General features: G+C 38.6%; 1 protein-coding gene across 1 annotated transcript in view; it reads right to left on the bottom strand.

The window, feature by feature from the left end:
- Positions 1-24,429, bottom strand: part of PTPRM (protein tyrosine phosphatase, receptor type M) — a 705,638-nt gene extending 681,209 nt beyond the window's left edge. The window contains exon 1 of the mRNA XM_006920073.3: positions 24,081-24,429. Coding sequence (XP_006920135.2) covers positions 24,081-24,153 — 73 coding nt within the window. The 5' untranslated portion in view covers positions 24,154-24,429. The remainder of the gene's footprint in view (positions 1-24,080) is intronic.
- Positions 24,430-24,476: the final 47 nt, after the last annotated feature.

Genomic DNA, 24,476 nt, shown 5'->3' with positions numbered 1-24,476 from the left:
TAAACAACAGCAGAGCGGGGCAACGAACCCAAAATGGGACCAGAAATATTCATTATATAATCAACAGGAATATCTTCATCCTGACAGTAAAGATATTAAAAATGTGGACAGAGTAATATTGCTACTAAAGTATCTGTGTCATCGCTTTTTTCTTTCAATGCAGTGACCTGAGACTTCATAGCAGGATAAAATATACCTGACACGCCAAGCCTGCCTTGCAATGCTACTGCACCTTCTAAGATGATACTATCATGAACCAGTTACCAAATCAACCTTTGCCTTATTACTGCCCCACCCCCGAAAATGGGTGAACAAACTATGCCAGAACAAAAATCACTGTGATAGACATTCCCCAACACTTACATAGCAAAAAAAAAAAAAAAAAATGACATTACGCACTCATGTCAATCTGTTTCATTCCTAGAGGGGCTTTTTGCTGCCAATCCCTCCTCAGAGGCAGGCCAGGAAGGTACCGATGTTGCTTAGGCTTTGATAGTTCATGGGCGCCTTCTTAATTTTCTTATCCCTTTATGTCCCTCTTCAAATAAATTAAATGGAACTGACTTTAAATCTGATTTCTTTTACCAATCAACATTGTCTATTGCTTCCCTAACATCTACAGGAACTAGAATGGAGAAAGAATGGAAGGGGGTGTAGAGAGAGACAAAGTTAAGATTTAATTCTATCCTCAAAAAGCTCTCTAATGCATTTAGGGTAAAGAGTGTTACATCTGACCAAAGATTTCTGAGTTCAAATCCCAGATCCACCACTTAGATACCATGAAACCTTAAACAAGCCAGGTTTTCTGAATTTTAGTCTCCACATTTGTGAAATGTGGGTGTATGTCCCTCATCAAGCTGTTGAGATTCACAGCTGGTAGAGTAGGCATGGACCCGTTATAATCTGTGAAGCATTATAACTGAATAAGCTCTTTATGTCAATACAGAGGTTCATGGCTAAAGGCTTGCAAAGTAAAATTCCTGCGATGTTCTTTTCTTTAGCAGAGAACTAGCAGGTAAAAAGTGGACTTAAGTGATTGTTACTGCATTAATGACTGACATGTGGCAGTGACAATGAGACACACAGATGCAATTTGACATTAATGGAGAGAATTGCCTGTGGTCATGTACATAATGGGGTTGGGGGAGACATACTGCCTCTTGCCTTTAACTTGGGTATGAAATCAAACGTCAGCCAAGATTAATTAGAAGCCTGGAGTTTCATTCTCCACTGTTGGTAGGAAAAGTACATTTCCATAATGTGAGGAAACATTTACGTGGGACGCAAATCTGGCTGACATTGAGGGAAGGGCTGCTTCATTGTGAATGCTGCCTGTGCGGTGCTTGTCAGGGCAATTACTTTCCACTCAAGTGGCTTGCTTTTTAACATTTTATTATCTTAACAACAAAAATCCCTGGAAGCAATAATTATTTATTATGTTAATTCTTTAGCTTTCTTCCTGAGATTCCGTAAGACCAGCAAAAACTAGCTGTGCCCTTGAAACAAACCATGAGTTTATTAATACTCAACCAATTAAGAGGAAAAAAGCAAAGTAACAGAATGCTCCACACCAGCAATTATTAACTAAGCCGCAGGTTTGCGCACTTTCCTTGCCACAAATTTTATTCTAGGAAGCATTCTACATATTTAACTGACTGAATAACAATGTGAAATGTGTTAACATCATTACAAAGACCTAGAAAATCTCAAAGGAATGGAAGGAACCTGCTGATCATGTCCAGAAAATGCTGAGTGCCATAATGGAAGTCATATTCCTTTTTCACTTCTCACAAATATGGAAAGAACCTCCATAGTCTTTTATCAATGCACTGCGGAAGGCCTCCAAAGCAAAGGGCAATTTTATCTTCGCAGTTCGACTCCCCTTCCCAGCAAGCAAGTGCACACACAGGCAGATACACGTACGCACGCGTGCACACACACACGCACACACACACACACACACCACCTTTGTGTTTATTAATTAAGCCTTAGCACTTTATCATCCTCATCCCTTTTTTATCACACACTCCAATCTTTTAACCCCTGTTCGAGGATCCCATTCATCACAAAGGTCAGGCTGACCCACTAAGAGCCCCAGTGCAGGGCTACTAAAGAGGAAGCCACTTCCAGTGCCTCTGAGACAGCACAGGATGAAGCTACGGAGTGCTGTGTGTCTGCGCCCTCCTCAGATGGGCAGTTGTTTGCCAGCTCAATAACGGGAAAGTCCAGAACATGTGGGACACAGCAGCCCACACGGAGCAAGGCCACGAGACTGGTCTATGCTTATGGCGATACAGGACAGGGCCACCCCCGTGGCACTATGAGTATAAGACTCTGCCTGGTAGAAGAGTGGAAAGCTTTTAGGAGCACCCTTGGGCCATCCCATAGTTTTCCTGACCCAGTAGGTGGAATACATGATGAGTTGGAGCTCCCAGAGGGCTGGGAGGCAACATCACCAACTCCTCTCTTTCTTTGTTATTCTCTCAGCCTTATTTTTTACCCTCCAAGTCCATGTTGCCTGCACAAACATGATTATGTAATACTTCGAAAGTTAATTATAGTCTTTATTTTTCTATTTTCAAGATGACTCTTAAAACCTATGGTACCATCCAATTTAAAACAGCAATGATGACAAGAAAAACACTCTTTGTGTGGTATAGTGGAACTAAAAGTTCTGACTGCTTCTGAGTTTGAATCAGTTTTCATCCACAATGGTACTTCAGTATTTCTTACTTGGAAAGTGCTAAAATACCTAATACAAAGAATCAATAACTTTGAAGCAAACAGACTGCTAAAAATTTTACATATAAACAATCGGACACAGGGTCAGAATACCCAGAGGTCGGTGTTAATGCTTCCTCCTCCTTTCTTTCCATCCGCATTTCTCCAAGGCATGGTAGGCATTCTCCAGAGCTGAATTCATCTCCCTTACTTAATAAAAAGAGCCCCTGCCAACCATGGTTTTTAAATATCAGTATATTTCAGGCTATTCTCTTTAGTTTTCAAAATTTACAGGGTCCAGTTATATTTTCTGAATTTTTTTCTCTTTAAGCATAGAATACCTGTCTTGTCCTCTGGTATCTAAATAAAAACACAGGCAACCAGAATAAAAAATATGACACTCGAGATTTTGTTAATTATTACTCATTTCTTTTCATGCGAATAAAAGTAAATCCTAACAGATCTAAATAAAAAGAACACACTGGTTCTCATTCATATTCTCTCTCTCTCTCTCTCACTTTCTCACTCTCTCTCTCTCGCTCTCTCTCACTCTCTCTCTCTCTCTCTCTCTCTCATGGTGTTTAAACATACAGCAAAGAAGCTGTTTTATGCGCTTTAAAATTCTTCTGAATATTTGGTGGTAGGGTTTTCAATCTGTGTTGTTTTATTTTTTATTTTTTATTTTTTGGCCGGGGGCGGCTCAATTAGAGCACAGACTCACTTGTTAGTCTCTCATCCTTCCTTCTTCCCTCCCTCCAACCACTGGCACACTGCTTCCCCAAGCTCTCTGATCTAATTCTGCACAAATGCTTAATAAGGTTGTAGAGATTTAATACAATTAGGAGTGTTGCTCACAAATTAACCAATCCATTAACACTCTAGCAAAGAAACAATTCCAGAGAAAAGCGGCCAAATAAGGATTAGAAGACAACTGGCTAAGGGTACAATCTGTTTAAAAACTCGCATTGCAATACATTTTTTACACCTACATTTATGTGTTTTGTATTTTATAAATTTCAGAGCAAAGAAAAAGGAAAGTAAATTATATCATCTGAGAATTTTCCTCTTTCAGTTTCTAGAAGCGGGAGATGATCACCAGTCTGCCAGTGCATATTCATGGAATCATCACGGCTCTTTATTGAGTTAAATACTCATGGATTCGACTCTTTGTGTGTCAGTATCTTATGATGAAGGTTATTTTAAATAACCTTCATCATAAGATAAATGGATATATAAACACATAAAGAAATCTGGTAAACACAGAAAAGTTAAAAGAAAGCCAAATTATCAATAAATCCATTCTCCAGAAATAACCACTATTAATATTTTGGCTTATATTTTATACATTTCCACAATTTTTAAAATAAACCTTTAAACGTTAAATAAAATTGGCATTATTCTATACACAGGACTTTGTCACTAGTTTTTGTCCCACATCACTATATTGTGATCATCTCACATCTTTAAATATTTTTCCTTGTCATCATTCTCAGTGGCTGCATGGCGTTCCATTACATGAATATACCATGACTTAACCTATTCTCTACTGTTGAACATTTAGGTTTTCCCAATTTTTCACTACTCTAAATAACACTTTAGTGAATATGCTTTCAGGTTATTCTCTATATACTTCCACTCTTATTTTCTTGGGATAAATTTGTCAGATTTGAATAAAGTCCCACTTTTTGTACATCCCAGTGTACCATCTTTTCAGGCTCCAGGTATGCAGACTCTCCCTTAGAGAACTGTGCTTTAGATGATCCATCACTCTGGAAACAACCATTGGCCTTGGGTTGATATCAGATAACCTACCACCTTGCCATCTTTTTCAGTCCCCCTCAAAACATATTATAAATATCTTTATGTATGTAATTACTAAAATGCCTACTAGATTCAAGTGTTGTATTTTCTAAAAGAAATTTAAAGGAGAAATATGACTTCATATTAGTAAAGGGATAACGTGTCTCATCATTTCCCTAAGTAGTATGTTACAGAAAAAAAGTTTTGCTGCCTCCCTTGAGAACTCACAGAAAACCAGAGGTTTGGCTTTCTCTAGGGCCGCAACAAACCATTGAACCTGTGCTCCAAGATCCAAGTAATAATCTCCACTCATTTCCCATTAAGGGAACATCAGAAAGATCACTGGAAGTGAAGGGGGAAATCTCAATTAATAAAGTGTCTCGGTGACAGGCCGTTTCAAGCATCTCTTTGGCTCCCTGTGCTTCTTGTTTCCTCGAAGTTCTGCTTCCTGGAACAAGGTGAGAATTCAACTAGAAACTGTCAATTATCCGGAGGATTTAGTTGCATAATGGGAAACTTTTTTTTTTTCCCAATACTTTTTCAGGTCAAATTGATTCTTTCAGGTCAAATGAAGAATTTATACCATTGTTAGTTTTCATATAATTAATGATGACTCGTAAGTTAAAGTTCTAACATCAAAATTAGTTTTAAGTCATAATGACCTGTTTTAATTTCAGAAGGGGTAGTTGAACATAAAATATTTGCCAAAATCACGGACTAAGTCAAGAACAAAACTGAATTACAATAACAAACCAGAGTCATAAAACCACCAGCTTGGTTTCTGCCTCTTCTTGTTGGGGGAAAGGAGAACGATGAACGGACTGAGCACAGAGTTTTTTAGGGTAATGAAAATATTCTGTATGATACTACAATTGTAGTTACATATCATGATATATTTGTCCAAACCCAAAGACAGTACAACACCCATGGAATTTTCTAACTTTAACTATGGACTTTGGGTAATAATGTGTGTCGTAGGTTCATCCATTGTAACAAATGCACCACTCTGGTGGAGGATGTTGATAATGGGGGCGGCTATGCATGTGTGGAGGCAGGGGCATATGGGAACTCTCTGGTACCTTCCTCTTAATCTTGCTGTAATCCTAAAACTGCTCTAAATTTTTTTTTAAATTTTTTAATTAAAATCTCTATCTGAAAAGATAAAGGCTACAGACTCCCAGGCACAGGGCCCTGCTCCATCATTTCCGGTGTCAATGTGAAAGTCCTGACAAAATCACAGAATAGGGGACCTCTGCAGCTACAAGAAAATTAAGGAGAACACAGCGCTGACAGGTGAAAGAACATCAATTTCCACCCTAGCATCAGGTAGGTTCTCCTTTCCTGTCTGTCCTTTCTCAACAGACCTCACACCTTACAAAAGGAAGGCACAACTCAAGTACAAAAACATCCACGGCATCAAAGAAACATCATGAACTATTGCTCCTATGGAAGCTTTCTTTAATGACTAATCAAACACTAGACACTCACTGTAGGGCTTCATGTCTTTCCCTGTCATATCCGTATGTCATTTAAGGGTAAAATAATGTTCTAGAGATAGAATATTTTAGCCCTTGTGGGATGTTATAAAATCAGATACATTATACAATTTAATGACCACACATCTTCCTTCCTTTGAACATAAAGAGTGCATTTCACAGAGAAAAAAAATATAAAATTGTTAAAAAAGTGACATTGGTAAATATTAAATGTGAAAAAGTTACTTTTAAATGTATCTAAATGTATTGATGGATTTTTAGCATATATACTCACACTCAAACATGACATTAGCTAGAAAGAAAAGAACTTCAAACAACTAAAAGTGTGGATGTTCCTTACACTTATTCTTTTAAATATACATATAATGATTTCCAAATTTTTCAAATTATACAAGAAAAATTCACAAATAAAAATATATGAGGTTTAGTTTAGATTAAGTGTGCATTTTACAGTAAGACAATTAAAATCCACTTTATAAAATAATTATTTATGATGTAATTTTTTCCACTGAAAGTCAATCCTCATCTTATAAAATCTTTAATATATTCTACCTCTTATTAACAAAAATGTTATGTCAATTTGCTGCTGTCGATTATTTTGAGTAGCATATACCTCTCTTCTATTAAATACAATAGAAAAAGTTGAATCCTGATATCTTCAGAAATCGATGTAGTTATTTTTGAAAATATGTCAGTAATTATTTATTCCTGGAAGTCAAACACCAGAGTTCAATACACACATTTACACACATTTACCAGGGGAAAAAAAAAAAGAAAAAGCATGCCTCTTAATTGTAATCCTCGTTTTATAATTCCTCATAATTTTAGGAACCCATTATATTACATTCCTACAAATTAATGAAAAACAAAATAGATTTGCCATATTTTATAACTTGTTACAAAATATAACTAATTCTATGAAATCTACATCATTTTAAACTTAACTAAACTGCTTTTAATAATCTGTCATATCATTTTTTTTATTGCTGTTTTTAAAATTTTCCTCAAAATGCAAATAAACACTTATTTGAAATTAAAAGCTAAATTAGACTTTTTCTGATAAAAATAAGGTTGTTTTGACTGGCAGCTTTGATGAGGGCTGCTGTGCTAACCAGATCGTACAATAAATATTTTTCATTCACTAGTTAATCTAAATCTTCATCTCCAAGGTTTGACAAAAAAAAAAAAACAGTATATATGTATGTCATGCACTGGCTAAAATACATTAAAATTAATATTATTTTTGTTTTTACAACCGTTTCTGGATGTTTATTTCGGGGTTAAACAAGGTGCCTTGAAATTAAAAAATAGCAGGTATAATTAACTGTTATTGATGAATCTTGGTTTACTTGGTCTACTTGGCTTATTTCCCAGCAAATGAGGAGGCTCATGACTGGAAGACAAATCTTTAGAGACTAGCTGGTTTCCAACTTTTTGCTTTGAATAATTTTGAAAATGAAACTATTCAAACTGTCAGCTTGTAGCTCATTAAAAATAATTTCTGGTGCGAGATCTCAATGTGAACCTTGGCATATAACTTGAAACAATTCAAAGTAGTACTGCTTGCTTTAACAAAAATCTTATAGTCCTATCTACCTATTTATATAAACAAGTTTTGCAATACATATTTATGAAAATGGAAAATAAAAATAAAATTGGTATTTTACCTGTTTACAAATGCAATATAAGTAATATCTATCAAGATAAATTAATTTTTTAAAGCCCAGCTGATTCTATGATTCTAAACTACTTTTCCAATAAATTTAACAATGATTCAATCATATACTAATAATTTTAGTGAAAATTCAACTGATAAAATTTAGCACTTAGAGCTTTATGGTCCCATAAAGTTAAATACAAAATTAAAATTCTAATTTTATGCATACTTTGTTGTGCAGAAGTTTGATAAGTAATCAGTAAAAGACTTGCAAGCTCAAAGATTCTATGGGAAAATAAAATGTAAATCCAGTTCAAAGAGAAAAATTAAGGTGGTAAAATTCTCCCAATCGAACAAAAGCTTTTTCATGTAATTTTAAATGGATCATGGAGGACAGAAAATCCCTTTAACATTTGAATTCTGTTTCTAATGGATGACTTTAAAAGATTTTTATGAAAGTTTTATTTTAAAATGTTAACATCTACCAGAGGACATAAATTCCCTCCTTCTCAACTGTATAAACATATGATGCAAAATTTCAGAAATAAACTTAGTGAGCAAGGAAGTTTCCGGTTTTTTAAAATTCTTTGACTGGATACACAAGCATAAAAATCAGAAGACCAGAGTCAATGGCCCACAAATTTTGGAACTTAACCAGCATCAGCTCCTTGCTCAGGGAAACCACTTCACTAGAGCAAGATCTCATATCGAAGTACCTATTCCTTGTTTTGTTCCTCACCCTAACAATTTTGCTAGTTATCTTACCAGATAGTCTCCAGAATGAGTAAACTCATTCATTGATTCTGTTTTGAAAGACACCCTCTAAAATAAAAACACCAGCCTGAGAAGGCTCCTCCATTCCTTCATGCTGTTATTCAGAAGTCAATCCCCTTCACATGTGAACCATCTGTCCAACTCTCTCTGGACTTCTAACCAGTCAAAAGGGATACATACAAAAAGGTCCAGGGTCTTGAGATAGAAGCAAGTTAAGTTTATGGTGTATGCAGAGTGATTCTAACTATGTCTGATAAAAGAATTGACAGGTACTCTGACTTCAGTGGCTTAGCGGATTCAGATTCAGGCTGGTCAAATTCAAATCTCAGCTTTGCTCTTACAACCTGTCTGAGCTTGGTCACTTTGCATAGCCCCTGAGCTTACCTCCAGGCCTATAAAATGGGGGGGGGGGGCGGTAATTCACATGATTATCAGTATTAAATCAGGTAATACACATAAAGAAGCACTTAGAATAATGCCTAGACATTTAGGTATTCAGTAAGCATTAGTTGTCCTGTTGTAATACTTTTACCTCTAAGTACCCTGTGCTGATTAGAGATAAAATAGATAAAGCACCAGGCAATGCCTGACACACATGGTAGTGGTTACACTTTACTTACCATTTCTCTCCATTTGGACCAACCCTCACTGTCCTGTCCACACCCTTCAGAGGAGAAACAGAATGCTAAGTAGCCTGTCCACTGGTGATTCCACCATGAGAAGAGGGACGAGGGTCCAGTGGGATACAGACACTTGTTTGGTTCACCACTTTGTTTTACTACACAAGGATGAAAATGGAGGAGGAGAAAGGAAAGAAGAAACAGGAAAAAGAGAAAACCAAGGACCATGATATGAGGCACGGGAATAAAAGAGAAGCCAAGGTTTTGATTCCTGAACGTTTCCTAATTCCCCACACTTTTCCAGCTTTTGGCCAAATTCCCACCCAGCACAGTCATCCTTAAATACAGCAGCAAATACGATCTACTGCATGGAGACAGAAGGGAAAGAAGCCAAGTCACTAATAACATGCTCTTCTAATTAAAAAAAAAAAATCTATTAAAAGTTTGTTCTCCTCTCCAATTTCCCAGGCCTTTTCCCTTCTGCATCTGTTCTCTAAGTAGATAACACTACTTTCAAAAACTGGTTTGCTTAGGAGGCATTCCATTTTCAAAGAGAAAAAAAAAATTAAAGGAAGTATTACTTAGAGGTCTCTCCCCTCCCTTCCCTCTAAATCGTTCCCATATAGTATCCACATGCCTCATGGGCAGCTCCTAATTTCCACTGGCACGCTGCAACCCCTCACCCTGCCACTGTGAGCTGACCACTAGAGAGACCTGCCTCAGAGTCTTCCTTCCTGCATACCAGGGTTCAGCTCTCTTGCCAGACCAGCCCTTAGCTTACCTAGTGTGCCTCTCGAGATTTGCTGTGAGCTCCTGGGAGCAAACCCTCATCTTGGACACACTTATGTCCTCAGTAGCCAGCCTAGCTCAAGCCCCAGGACCTCAACACAGAGTTCACCAATGAGTCCTCTCCCACAGAAAGCGCTGCCACTTCCTTAAGGCAGGAGGTCTCTGTCCTACGTCATTTCACTCTAGTCCCTGATAATGATTTAATTTTGGAAAAGAATATGCCTTGCAAACAACTCTTGACTATTCTTCCAATCACTGAGGATCCCTCACCCCTGTATTCAGTTTTAGTCTATAGAATTAGGGCATGAGAGAATACTCTTGTGGTATGAGGGGTGGCCCAGAATAGAAGAAACAGTATGCATTCAGAAAGAATCTCAAGAGTAAAAAAATGCCAACTTAATAGCAATTTCCCATTTATAAATAGAGAACTATCTAGTCACTGGTAGCCTTTTTATTTTCACTAAAAGTAGGCCTAGGAGGAGCATCCTGACTCAAACAAAAACCCTGGGAAAACAGAAGGTGTGCAATGGGTGTGAGACAGCAAGGCAGCTCACATGTGGCAATGACTTTGCAGCTGAAAAAGCAATTTTTTAAATTATTTAATCTGATTCTCACAATCCTTTTAGGTACTCGAAGTAGTTATTATAATATCCATTTTATTCTTCCAGAACTTGAGTCACAGTTAGGAGACCTGTCCCAAATGACATGCCAGATGGAATCCTGGAATCCGCCTCATCCTTAACAATGAGCAAACAAAATTTTATCTCCAGCTGCTCAGGAATCTTTCCAAAATAAGTTCTTATATGTAAATTTGCATCTAAGTTACAATCTTTTCATAAATCATTTTGGCAAAAAAAAAAAAAATCTAAATTCATGCATTCTAAAATTCACTCTGAAAGATTGTAATAGTCTCTAAATATTCACTCATTCTACTTTTATTAATGCAAAGTTTATTTTAGTATGAGTCTACTCAATAATGCTGCCCAAAAAGTGATTTAAATAAGCAAAGTACATAACCTATTTATTGTAGACAATTTATTATATACCAAATAGTTCTTTTCCTTGGTGATTACAGTTAGACCTGACTCCTTGGATTGTTTCAAATCCTTCAAATATGAATCTAAATGCTTTTTTTGTCTTTGGCCAACCTCAAAAGAAAAAGCAATTTGTTCTAAAGAAGGTGATTAACATCGATCTCCAAAGGCCTGCCCACTTCCACCTAAAGTGAGTCTTAAAATAAATTATCTCTGACCTTAGTGGCATTTTGCCTCTGAGATCACTAATGCACACAGATAAAAGATTTACAAAGGATTTTATACTTCTCACCTCAATCAGCTATCCAGATGCTAAACACAAGAAATTACAAAACAATTCTACCTAGAGGATTTGAAGCAACACAGAAGACATTTGCTTTCTTCTGCTCATGAAAAATATGGATAATGTTTCTAATCAATTAATTTCATTCAAGTTACTTAGAAGCTAAGTATTTTTCCTTCTAATTTACTCTTTCAGGTGGCTATGAAATAGCAGTAGCCACACTACGCTGCTGGGATCCACAAATTTTACAATTGTTTTTAACATCAAAATGAGAAATTATACCAAATACTTAAGCTAATTTGAAAATTACACTGTGTGCTTCGAGCCCAACAAGCAGGGACAAGAACATAGTCTTTGATCCCAAGAGGCACTGGAACAAAGAAACACTTCGGGGTTCATAAAGAGCTGTATCCACTGTGTGATATCCTAAAATGTGGGGCCTAGGCTCCACAAATCATAACATGACAGTGCCACCATTTTCATGCTACAGGATTGCTTTGGTAGTAAATAATATGTAAAGGACCCAACACGTAAATGGCATACGATATTCATATTTCCTTTTCCCTTGTTCCTGAAAAGCCAGAGGAGATAGAGGTAAGTTTATCAATTGGATTACAAATGGAAGGAAACCTGGGGCTGGGGAACAGAACCCCAGGAGGTTTGCAGACATAAAGGAAACACACAAGGCAAAGGCTCAAGTTTACTCCATGGTCAAAGGGCTCTAACAATCAAAGCAGCTATCATAAACCAGGCACTGGTTTTCCATAGTATGACCAAGGAGATAAACATCATCCCATTTTCACAGATGAAGAAACTGGCCTCGGAGAGGCAATGTGACTTTCACAGCTGATAAATGAATGTCACAGCCAGGAGAACTCAAGTTAAATTAGGCTGTAAAAATTCCTTCAGAATATACTTAGATACGCAAGAGTTTATAAAAGGTTTTATATATGTATATGTATATATGTACTGTCAGTTATCCTATCTGACCTCTGACGCAAACCTATGAATCAGAATGCCACTGAATGACCCTATTTACAGATAAGGAATTGAGTTCACTGAAGTTAAAGAACTTCCTTTTCAGATGACTGTAAATGGCAGGATAGGCCCTTGAATGCAGGTCTTTCAATCCTAAATTTCATTTTTTTTTTTATGTTGCCAGGACTTCCCAACAGCGGAGGCATCTCAGAGCACAGGCACTGGGTTCTCGCAGACCCTGTATGGGACCCAATTCTCCACCTCTCCTTGTACACTTTGCATTGTGACCCTGCAGCCCCATATAGCAAGGGGTGATTTAGTTCTACTTCCCCACCCTTAATTGTAGGCAGCCTTGTGACTGGATTTGACCAGAATAAGGTGGAAGTGACAATAAGCCCTTTCCATGCATAAGCCCAGAGGCCTTAGTACACTTCTGCCCTCGTTTTGGAAACTCTGCCTACTGAGGAATCCACATGGAGGAGAGCCCAGTTGTCCAAGGTGAGGCCATCCTAGACCAACCTACAGCCAGCCAACTCTAAAATATTAAGAGAGCCCAGCCAACATCAGCTGTGTAGAGACATATACGTGAAGAATACCAAGCCCAGCTTAAATCCACAGACCACTAATGGAACATAAAAAAAGTAAATGGTTGTTGTTTTAAGCTACCAAGTTTGGGGGAGGTTTGTTACACAGCAATAGCTAACCATTATGCCTTGTTCCTAATTTAGAGAGTCATTTTTTTTTAACCTGCCACATGAAATTCTACTTAACCAAAAGAGTTTTATGCTTTTCTACTTATGTTAAATTTTGCATTAAAAGATTTTGATGCTTTAAAAACTAAGCTGAGAACTACTGAACTAAGCTATAATAAACTCTATACTATCTTCCCACTCCTGTGCTCTTCACCTTTAATGAGCTGTGAATGTGTTCCATGGTGTCACTAGGAAGTAAAAGAAATGCGCACATACAAAAGTTACATTTAGAACAATAACTCAGATGTTAAGATTTGGAACTCATTTATTTTCTGCTACCACCACCCAGTTCCAAAAAGACTTAATGCATTTATAATGACACATAAAATATAACAATGGAAATTAGAATAAGGTGAGAAAAGTGAAGAGCAGATTAAGACTCAGACCAGGAAAAGGAATCAGAAATGAGGGTCTACTGCAAAGATCGTCGCTCTGGGTATTTTGTTGCTTTTTGCCCAGCCAGCATCCACTCTCTTCATCTGGCAACAGAATCCATTTGTCTCATTTCCCCACTCTTACTCCATATTGTTCAGGTGTGCTGACCTCACCCTAGGCCCAGTGAATGGGCCAGGCAGAGCATGATTTTAAAGTAGAAGCAGGTGCTGTGAACTGAATCCATGAGCCCAACAGCAGGAGTGATTTTTACCATTGGGGGAGAGAATCTCTCTTTCCCCTGGGCTTGTTGCTGGAGGATTCAGCCTATAACAACTTAGAAATATCAGAGGGAGAGATGCTTACTTAGAGAGGAAGAATAAGAACCCCGAAGACTGAGTTGCGCCCCTGGGACCAGCCGTGCCCACTCATAGTCTTTACTGTTACCAGAGCCAACAATTTCTTTGACAAAGGCCAGCTTTGATTGAGCTTTTCTGTTCCAAAAAGTTCTAACAACAACGGACCACCCATTTGAATGTGGCTTTCTAACAATCAACACAAGGAGGAAAACTTGATGGGTTATACAATTCACTTTATCCACAAGAAGAAACTAACTGCACAGGAGAATCACACCTTTTCCTGGAACTAAGGCCCAGAGGAAATCTCCTCAGGTCATTTTAAAGATTGTATGTTGTGTAATAAAACACCCCTCAACATCTTTCTAACAGACACAACACTCCATCTGATATGGTTTTGTATAGAATACACCTGAATACAGGTGAATGACATCAAATCAAAGCATAAATCAGTAAAAGGCAACTCTGCATCTGTGTGTATGGGGAGGAAAGATATAATACGGTGCACAGACCCCATGCTCAGAGGACCAGGCTTTGTTAGGAGCGGAGATAGTTTTACCTCCCAAAGCTTCAACCAATTCTCTCAGCCAAGCTTTTATTAACCACTGGGCAGCAACAAGTTTGAGAATACCATATCCTCTCAGCATAGTACCTAGCATATAATTAGTGCTCAATATATGGTTTCCACTTATTACTATCAATTCTAAGCTCCATATCTTCCTCTGTGCAGAGGCAGCCAATGGCAAGAGTGAGAAGCATCTAAAATCTTTCAGACATCTCTTCAACGCCCATTTCCTTTTAACAGGGAACTTCATGCTGTATCAGGCACTCTCTCAGATCGGACTCAACATTCTAGACATTTCTGCCATCCTCATCTATCAAAAATGACCCATTGATCCAGGTCTCATTCTCTTACACTATGCTATCTGACAAACTAATTTGAGCTAAGATGGCAAGCCTCATATGCTTTAAATGACTGGAGAGACCTCATAGATCTTTGAATCAAATGTCTTCATTTCACAAATGAAAAATCTGACATCTGAGGATGTCAACTTAATGAGGTGACAGCTGGTTTGGGATGTCATATTTGAGATGACTTAATGAGGCACTTCTCCCAGAGATGACATTTCAACAAGCACCTTTCTTCCTTGGTCAAAGTGGTGAGCTAGTGAGAATTTCAAGTGCTTTAACAGACTGGTATGCCCATTTTGAGTTTTGTGAGTATTTGAAGAATTACTACAATCAAAATGCCAAGCTTTTGGCCCATACTTATGGGGCCCCTAAGGCCAATAATTCTAAAGCATTCACATGTTTCAGTGAAGAGATAAAGGAGTAAGTGCTGGAAAATAATCTTCCCAACATCGTCTTGTCTCATGATCTTCTCTGAATGAGTCACCCCAAAATGCAACTCATATCTATAAATTTAAAGATCTAAAATCATCTGTGTTCTGATTATTCTAAAACATCTTTGTTCTTTCACTATAATATCCTAAAAATTCCAGACGGATTATCATTTACCAGAGGCCACCAAATTGGAAGACGGTTATGAAGCAGATAAGAGTCTATAAAATATCTTGCTTCACAATTCATTTGTTATATCAGCCTCCAGGCACAACTATTGAAGCTTTGGACCCAGAAAAGGGATATCTTACTTTGAACCATAGGAAATTGCCAATATCCCCACCCCTTCTGACTTATACAAACAATGAGTTCATATGGTTAACCTACAATGGACACGGACAATGGCAAAACAGCCTGATCCCCTCTTTTCCATGCCCCGGGGACCCCATATCTGAGGTATGACCTTAACACTCTTCACTTGCCCAAGTCCCTCTGTGACTGGGCAGGCCACTACTCCAAACCTTCCGAGGGTCAGTAACACAGGACTGTCAACAAGCTGACTACAGTGGCTCCCTGCCCACTGAGCGGTCCTAGAAAGAAAGGGAGGGGCTCTCTAAAAAGCCACACAAACCACAAACAGGATGAAGGTGGTAACTGACAAACTGGGCAAATAGAAGAGAATCTCAAGAGTATATACACATAATGCCAACAAATAACAATTATGGGTATTTGTACCACATTCAGCAGTTCACATTTCAAAAGTCAAGGAAGTGAAAACCACAGTTTATGAGATTATTGTCAAAGCAGCCTCTTTTTATTGAGTTTCATCACCTGAGAGTACACCACACTGAATGAAAAAGGAATGAGAACATGCCAGCTCTACTGAAGATATGCCGGATGTTAACATGAAGATGTCTGTTTAATTTCATTCTGTATCAGAAATAAAAACTGTGGAGAAAACATCTAATATTCCCTGTCACGGAACCTTCTTACTAGCGATACCATAGTTGTTTTAATACACCAGTGACGAAATCAAATCCCCCAAAGAATCATGATAAATCTCCCACATAATGAATTTTTTTTTAGTGATCAGTATTATACCAAAATTCTACTTTCTGGCAATAATTGCTTTATAAACTTTTATTATATACGATAAAATTACAGGCTTAATTTTACATATTTAACTAGCAAAAGGTAACACTTTTTCCTTTAAATTTAGTAACTGAATCTCTACATGCCTATGAATTACTAAGGGTACCAAGAACAAAACCCACAACCTGGGCCTATTGTTAAGGTTATTATAAATACTTAAAAAAGTCAAACTTGATAGAAAGAAAAGAAAAAAAATTAGCTTAATAAGCATAAGCAATTTGATATTTTTCTTCCCCAAGGGAATTTCATTCAACCATTTATTTATTCACTCAACGAATATTTATTAAGTGATTACTACATGCTTAACACTGTTCAGTAATTTGATTTTATACATTATCAGCATTTATTTTAAAAGGAGTGCTTTAGACTACTTTATATTTTTGTATCTAGAGAGAAAACAACAATGAGTCAATTTCAAGCATGTGGTTATGACATGATTTAAAGTACCTCAAACTACTCCAGCAGAGAAGAAAGATTAGATTTTTTAATAGAACCTATTAAAAAATGAATTGTTAAATGGGTGTGGTCCAGTGCCCTTTCTTCAGCTACTACGAACCTATTCTGATTCTACCACTGGAAGCAGAAGAGAAGTATAGGGCCTCAGTAATCCAAACTAAAACATATTATTTTCATTATATGTGTTAAATCTGCTTTCTGCATATTGAATAGGAATGAAAGACTAAAATGAATATTCATCCATCTGAAAACAAACTGATACGCTATAAGCCCATAAAAAGTAAATGCTTTGCTTCTGCTTAGCCTGTTGTATTTTGAAATAAATCATTCTGTTAAGCAGTAGCCTTTTCCTCCAGGGGACATGCTAAAATCTTATCATTTGACAAGTCTCTGACAACTCTACTCTCATTCACTCTCTCCTGCACATTCTGCAGTCATCCTTGTTTAACCTGCGAGGTCACGTCCCTCCTCCTTTAGCCCCAGTTTCAAGGTAAGTGACACAGTCTTCTTCTAGCACATCTTCCGACATCCTTGCTTTTAACTCAGGGTTCAATATTTGTGTTTCTTATAAAAAGTTTTTAATAACTCATCAGTCTTCTGAGTTTTAAGCATGCAAACTGACTGAATCAGATTTCCACGCAAATTTTAATGACCTCCTAAATTACATACCTAAACCTACAGTGCTGTAGAAGTAATCTCAGATGTAAGCACAGCACACAGCCACTTCATATGAATGTTGCACACCTACACATGGCCATTCACTCTACTGCCTTTTTTGGTCTACTACTAAAAGGCCTGATCCAGAAGGCCCCAAAGGTTAACATGAACTCTTACTTAGTTGGCAGACATATAATACTACTTCTAGTTCCACTGCTATCGATAGAACAGCAGCAATATACATTACAGCCAAAAAAAAAAAAAAAAAGTAAAGGATTATTACAGAGGAATCTAGAGCTATCTTAAGATCAGTGCCGAACAATAACAAACTACCACTACTACTAGCAGAACTACAACTTCCACCAAAGAGTTAATTTTACAGTAAGGAGGCAGAGACACATGTACAGACAAATGAAGGTCCACTAATAGTGTGCCTTCCTTTAACTTTGAGTCCAAGAAGCCTTCCACGGGGAAGGCTGGGCCTTCCTGGCTCAGGCAGGTGGGGTTAGGGATGCAGCTACACCTAGTGATCAGCTGTGGATCACAGCAGCAAGAGCAGGGAGCAGGAGGCTAGCCTGCCTTGTGAAAAGCACTCTGAACTCACTCTCTCAAAGAGAATGCTTTCAAGATAAATCTGTTAAATGACATCGCAATCACTCCTATTTGCCTGGAGTGTTAAATGACAAAGATGCAATGATTGCCTTTTGTGGATAACAGAAAAACAAGGCTCTATTTTAGAATACACATTGTCAGTACTTTAAAAAGATGTATAATAAAAACTTCTCATTTTCTATTTGGAAGTTGAGTTCATTTCCGAAGCAAAGTTTCACATTTCCATGTTAAAATTCCAAATTCTATGTACATTAATTCCCAGTTCTCTCCTAAGAAAGTCTTTGTTTCTTTCTATTTCAGCGGATTCCAAAACTTTTAATAGATGGACAACTTTTCAAAGTATGGTAACTATATCCTATCTTTCCTCATTGCCACCCCAGTGGCTCCCTCACCAAAAGGTGCTCAATAAATACTTACTTGAATTAAAGGCATTATTTTAATAGGCACCTTGGGTTCTCTGCTTATTACAACAAGCCAACAAATATCTTCTATACACAATATCAACCCAGGAAAATTTCCAATGGCTAATCATCACTGCAAAATTTAATTAAAACTTTATATTGTAGTAAGTAAAATTATAGAAAACTTTTTTTCATTTCAGTTTTACAACTGGCTGGATCCAATATCTTGCCCCAGATAAGACTATTATTTAAAATGTCTCACCGGTGGTTTTCACCTAGCAGGTAGAGAGTCAATGCACAATCACACCCACCTATTCATTATTTTGGCAGTGTTCATCAAGAGCTTCATAAGTGCATGAATGTGAATTATATTTTCACCCCTAGTTCTCTTCCAGCTCTTGTTAAGGGAGGCTGAAAATGCAGGATGAGGATCCCAGTACTTTTAGAATAGTAGTTCTCACACTTCAGCGTGTATCACAATCCCCTGGAGGGCTTGTTCCAAGGCAGACTGATGCCCCCGCCCCCCTGAGTTTCTGATTCAATAGGTCTGGGCATAGCCCCAGAGTCTGCATGTTTAACAAGTTCCCAGATTCTGATGCTGCCGGTCCAAGGATAACACTTTGAGAACTACTCTTTTAGAACGTTTCTCAAAATGCAGCCACAAACCAAAATCACCTGGGGATGCAGTGGGACCCTCCAGGGACCTTCCCACTTCATAATCATGGTGGCTCGCTGTAGAAATCAACGCTGGGTAGGACCACTCCAGGGGATCCTGGGGCACACTGTTTTGAGAAGCAAAGGTTCACACACAGCTCATCATCAACACTGGTTCAATGCCTGCAGGCCCTCCCCAAGACCAGCAAAACCGCTAGCTGTACATTTTGTCACTCTTTGATTACCCTCCTTTAACTTTCCATATGTTCTACCCTAAACAACAAAGAGAGTGTAAGGACAGCGATGTTCCCTTGCTAGGATCACCAGAACTTATGCTGCTTACGCCTAAGCACAGAAACCATTTCTTCTCATGTCTGCTTCCTTCTTTTATTCTTCTCTCACACACTCCCACCTTTTAATTATCCCTGGCCTCACCATCTGCCTCACTGATGGGGAGCAGGGGGACTACAGATTACCAAGGTCGATGACTAAACCTTTCCTGCTCCCCACCCAATTTATTTTTCTCTCTTTTTTTTAGAGCTACAGGGTATACTCAGGCTTTCTGATGACTAACTGAAAACCACAGCAGTATTTTAGGAACCAGAGAAGCTGAATCCTCCTAGGATGGGAAGTTTATATTATTTTATATCTTTAAAAAAAAATTTCATTAGTGAGTTTGAAAAAAATTCAATGATTAAAACTTCTCTCACTTACAAAATAAGCTTATTAGCATGTTGTATTTATAAAAATAATTAGCATACTAAGATATGAAACTGTAGGAAAGTTTGTATGAAAGTTGGTTTTCAAATAAAAGAATCTTAGAATTAAAATTAAAAGCACAGTGGACACCACCCTTACAAAAAATGTTATACTATTAAAAAAATATGTAAGTACTTAGTAAAATGCCTGACCCCTAACTGAAAACTATGTCTAGATTTCTAAAGATATTTAGAAAATACACCCTCATTCTAGAAAATTTAATAAAATCTAAAACAAAAACTGAAACAATAACCCAAAACAGTTCCTCTAGCAAAATGGATATACACAGACTATGAATTCCTACAATGTATTACAATTGTTATGGAACTATGAAAATTTTAAATAAAGCCATCAACTTTTATAGAATTGTCACAGAAATACTTAAATGTTAAAACCTAGTTTTCCCAAAACTAAAGACTATGCTTGATTCATATAGGGTTTATAGAATCTGAAAATATAATTCAAATTATCTGTTCTCTAAGGAAAGTTCATTTAGAATTACTCAAGTTATACTGTATATACACATATCCATATATCATTATATGTAAGCAACTTCTTCTGAAAACCTGTAAAATGACTCTTTGAAAGCATGAGATTAAAACTTATAATTTTCCAGATCAGAACAATTTATTATACTCAAGCAATACTTATTTACGTACACATAACACTAAAAATGTTACAGTAATTTCTTGGCATATTTCTTTCATGCTCACTTATTTAAATTTGAAGAATTTTCATCATATCAATTATTAATCTAGTTATAGCACCATAAAGATGTAAAATGTCATGACTATAGATATCTGAAAAAGAAAAAATAAATCGAATTGCTACACAAATCTATCTATTCCCACTCTTTGAAAAGAGCACTTTAAAATTTTGTATTTTGAAATACATTTAGATTTAAAGAAAAGTTGCAAAAATAGTTCAAAGATTTCAAGTACACATTTCACCTGCATTCTCCAAATGTTTACATCTGACGTAACTATAGTAGAATTACCAAAACTAAGAAATTAAACACTGACACAATACTATTAACTGAACTACAGACTTTATTCAGTTTGTGACTGTTCTCTTACAAATGTCTTTAAAAATTTTTGTTAAATAAATTTATCAATAAGAGTCCCAAATTCACAAGGTCATGTTAAGGCTTAATCTATTCCAAATACTATAGTGGAAACAAAGGGCCCAATCTGTTTGTATTTCTATTTCTGCAAAGCCAAGCTTGCGTATTTAACAAGATTTAATACATCAGTCCCAATATAATGTAAAACTAAACACTCCATTGTATAATATATATTACAACTTGGCTCTTAAGAAATTGAGTCAAAGAGGAGTGACTTGCCAGCCGTTTGGCTCTCACTGTGGGAAAGAGAAATGTCAAGCAAAAATAAAATGATTTAACTTTCTTCCTCACATCTTACTTGTATACCCTTTTACAAAAATCATTGTTAATGATCATTAAAAGCCTAGGAAAGCAGAAAGTGAACCTCCAATACTTTGCCTAACAAATTAAAAAATATAAAAATGGAAAGTGATTTTTAAAATGGAATGTTTATAGTAAATAAAGTCCCCAAAGACCAAAAATCTAATTCTTTTTTTTCTTCTAAGTGTAGCACTTCATTTCTGATGTCTAGCATCCAAATTATGTGTACTATACTCCCAGAAATGATTAATGAATAATCATATAAATTCCAAAAGAGGATATAAGAATGAGGAGCACTGCAGAAGGGGAACAGCAAAGTATCTTCTGTATAAATTTTAGTTACACAAAAATACCTCCACTGATTACATAAAATCTCGTGATTTAGTTCATTGGGTGACCTAAAGAGAATCCCTGAGGAAAATGTTCATTTCAAATGAAGGAAAAATGCAAGCCAAGTCTAACTCCTAACAATCACTTCTCTCCATCTCTTTTGTGTCAGTCAATTCACACACAATTTGAATGTTTGTAAATGATCAGGATTCACATCAGTAATGTATTCAATAAATAGTGAGTGCCTGTTAGGTCTAAGGCTCCATGCTAAGTGTTTTATGGAGAACCACGAAGAAAAAAATGACTTTGCCCTCAAGAAGCTTACAATCTAGCTCCTCTATCTTTAAAATTGATTCCTATAGCAGGTGCAGATCAACCAAACATTACAATTTCCAGAAGAACCATAAAAAGGAATGTGTCAATGTCACTCATATCATAATTAATTTTCTCAACATACAGAAAGCCTGACTTTTCCAAAGCATTAAGTGCCTAGCATCTGTACTGCCCGAAATGCAAAGTGTAGAGAATAAATTTAATGCACTGTAACATTTCTGCTCCTTGCACACACAAAATTTGCCAACTTCGAATTTTTTAAATTTCAACATTTCTAAGCAATCTTTCACATACTGCCCTTTATTTCCCCTTTACCCACAAACATAATAGAATAACTCTGACTTTCCAAGTAAAAAGAAAGCACATTTCAATTAATGGTATGGTAACTCAAATAGAATGATATATTTCTTCTGGAAAAAAAATTTGGCTAAATTTTTGTGAAGGTTCATTTTGACTGATAATTTAAATCAGTCTTAACAAAGATACAGGTTAACACTATCTAGGCTTGAAGTACTTTTTAGTGATGAGGGACTATTTAAATAAGCTACATAAATACTTGTTTCTACCCTCTTGCACACAGCTCAAAAATACATCCAAATGCTATTTGACACAGCTTAACTTAAAAGAAAAAAAAAGAAAGAAAGAATCCCAGGCAGAGAGTTATGGATCTTAATAAAGAGAAAACCATCACTAAGGCCCTCACACTTGCATTCTAATACTAATGAGTTATAAGACTCTAAAACTGGCGAGTCTACTCCATAATTCACTAATAAGAACAAAGGCCAAAATCTCCATCACTTTTATATCATATAGCAGTGTATCATTTTGTTAAATCCTCTGGAGCAAGTGCAATTACCAGACAGTTAAGGAAATATTAAACTTAGAAAAAGGGTATTTCTCTATTGAAGTTGACAGTTTGGGTTTCACAGTACTGAGCCAATCAGCCAACTACAAGCTCAACTTCATCTCTGCCGCCAACTGTGGTCAAGGGTCCTGCAGCTCAGAGCAATTCAGGAGACAGGCTTCTGCGCCTGTGTACCTTGAGCTCCAAGAAAGTAAAAAATGTATGTCTCCACAGGCCAGAGAGCCAAACGTATCCAATGTTTAAAATATGTATTTACTGCCAGTGAAAGTCTCCTTAATCAAATTAAAGAGTAAAAAAAGATCCAATTTATTCATTCCTCATGGAAACCTATTTTGCAATCCAAGTTTAAGATCAAACAGTGGACTTATTAAAAGAAAAAAAAGAAGTCCAGTGCCTCCACTGTAGGTGGACGTTAATTAAACTAATATACATGAGAAAGAAAGTGTGCAAATGTTAAAGCTCTTACTGTCCATCCACGTGTGTGTTCCAGGTACCGTTGGCTATTTGGTAATAGGGGTAATCCCTATAACACCACTGCAGGAGTTCTGCCCTTCGCCTGACCCCGGACTCCAGTCCACTGGTCCTCTCCGCGAGGAACTCCTCCAGGCTCAGAACGCCCCGCGCGTGCAAGCGGACACACGTACACGCACACTCACATTCACACACACACACACACACATTCGCACGCAATGCCAGACCCTTTCCTGCCCACCTGCGACCCCTGGGCCGCGTGGCTGCGCTAACAAGTTGCCGGAGCGAGCGGCGCTCCGCTGGGAGTCGAGGGTAGGGAAGTGGAGCCAGGTCGGCGCAGGGCCGCAGCGGCGAGGCCTGGGTTCCCCGCCACTTGCTCCGGGGCCGCCGGATCCTCCCGCTGGGACCGATGAGGAACGCCCGCCTTGGCTTTCCGGAGCTGCCGGGACGAGCCCGGGTTAACGGCGGCGACCGGCCGGGGGCGGCGGCAGGAAGGGCAGGGCGCCGGGTTTCCCCGCCGCTGGAGCTGCTGCCGGGTGCGGCGATAGCCTGGGTCGCAGCTGGGCACCGGAGATTCGGCCCAGCCGCTGCTCGGGGTCGGAACCACCGCGCAGCGCCCACGCCCGGCGGCCCCGCGGCCGCTGCTCCGAACTTCACGCAAAGTTTTCGTTTGTTCCTCTGGGAGCCGGCCGGGGAGTCGGAGTGGTGGCCGTCCGCCCGGAGCACGAGCCCAGGCCGCGGAGGGGCGGGGGCCGAGATGGGGGTCCTGGCTCCGGGGCTAGTCCGCTCCACCAGCCCAAGTTCTAGGTGTCCGCCCTCCGCGCCCAGCCCTCGCCCAGCGCCGACTAACCGGTAGGCGCTGTGCCGGGCCCGCCGCGCCCCCTCCCCGGACGTGCCGCCAGCCTCGGGCTCTCCCACCCTGGGAATTGCCGGCGTCCCGGGCTCCCACTCAGGGCCGCGCGCCCCAGGCGACGGCAGAAGTGGCCCCACTTACCTGAAAACGTCTCCCCTGCTGCAGTTAGCAAAAGTCCGGCCAAAGTCGCCAGGCAAGTCCCAAGTCTCCTCATGTTGCTAATTGAGCGCCGGGCCGCTGCCCAGCGGCGGTCGGTGGGCGCGCGAGATCCGAGGGCGGACTGGAGCTTTGGGTTCAAGGCAGCGAAAAGATAAGGGTAAACAGCCAAAAACAGAACCAGTCCCCAAAGTGCCAACAGTTGCAGAAGTCCGAACTCCAGCGGCTCCTGGGGCCAGGGGAGAGGGTCCTAGGTCCTTCTCTCCGGCCGCTGACCCCACTCGGCGTGTGGCGTTGCTGCGAGTGGGAGAGGAGGGCGCGCCCGCCAAGCCAAAATCCGCCCTGCGTTCCGCTGGCTGCACTCGCCGCCGCTCTCCTTCC

This window comes from Pteropus alecto, unplaced genomic scaffold (assembly GCF_000325575.1).
Source record: "Pteropus alecto unplaced genomic scaffold, ASM32557v1 scaffold146, whole genome shotgun sequence".
Classification (NCBI taxonomy): domain Eukaryota; kingdom Metazoa; phylum Chordata; class Mammalia; order Chiroptera; family Pteropodidae; genus Pteropus; species Pteropus alecto.
The sequence above is the reverse complement of the archived record's forward strand: the minus strand, read 5'-3'. Positions and strand labels throughout refer to the sequence as shown.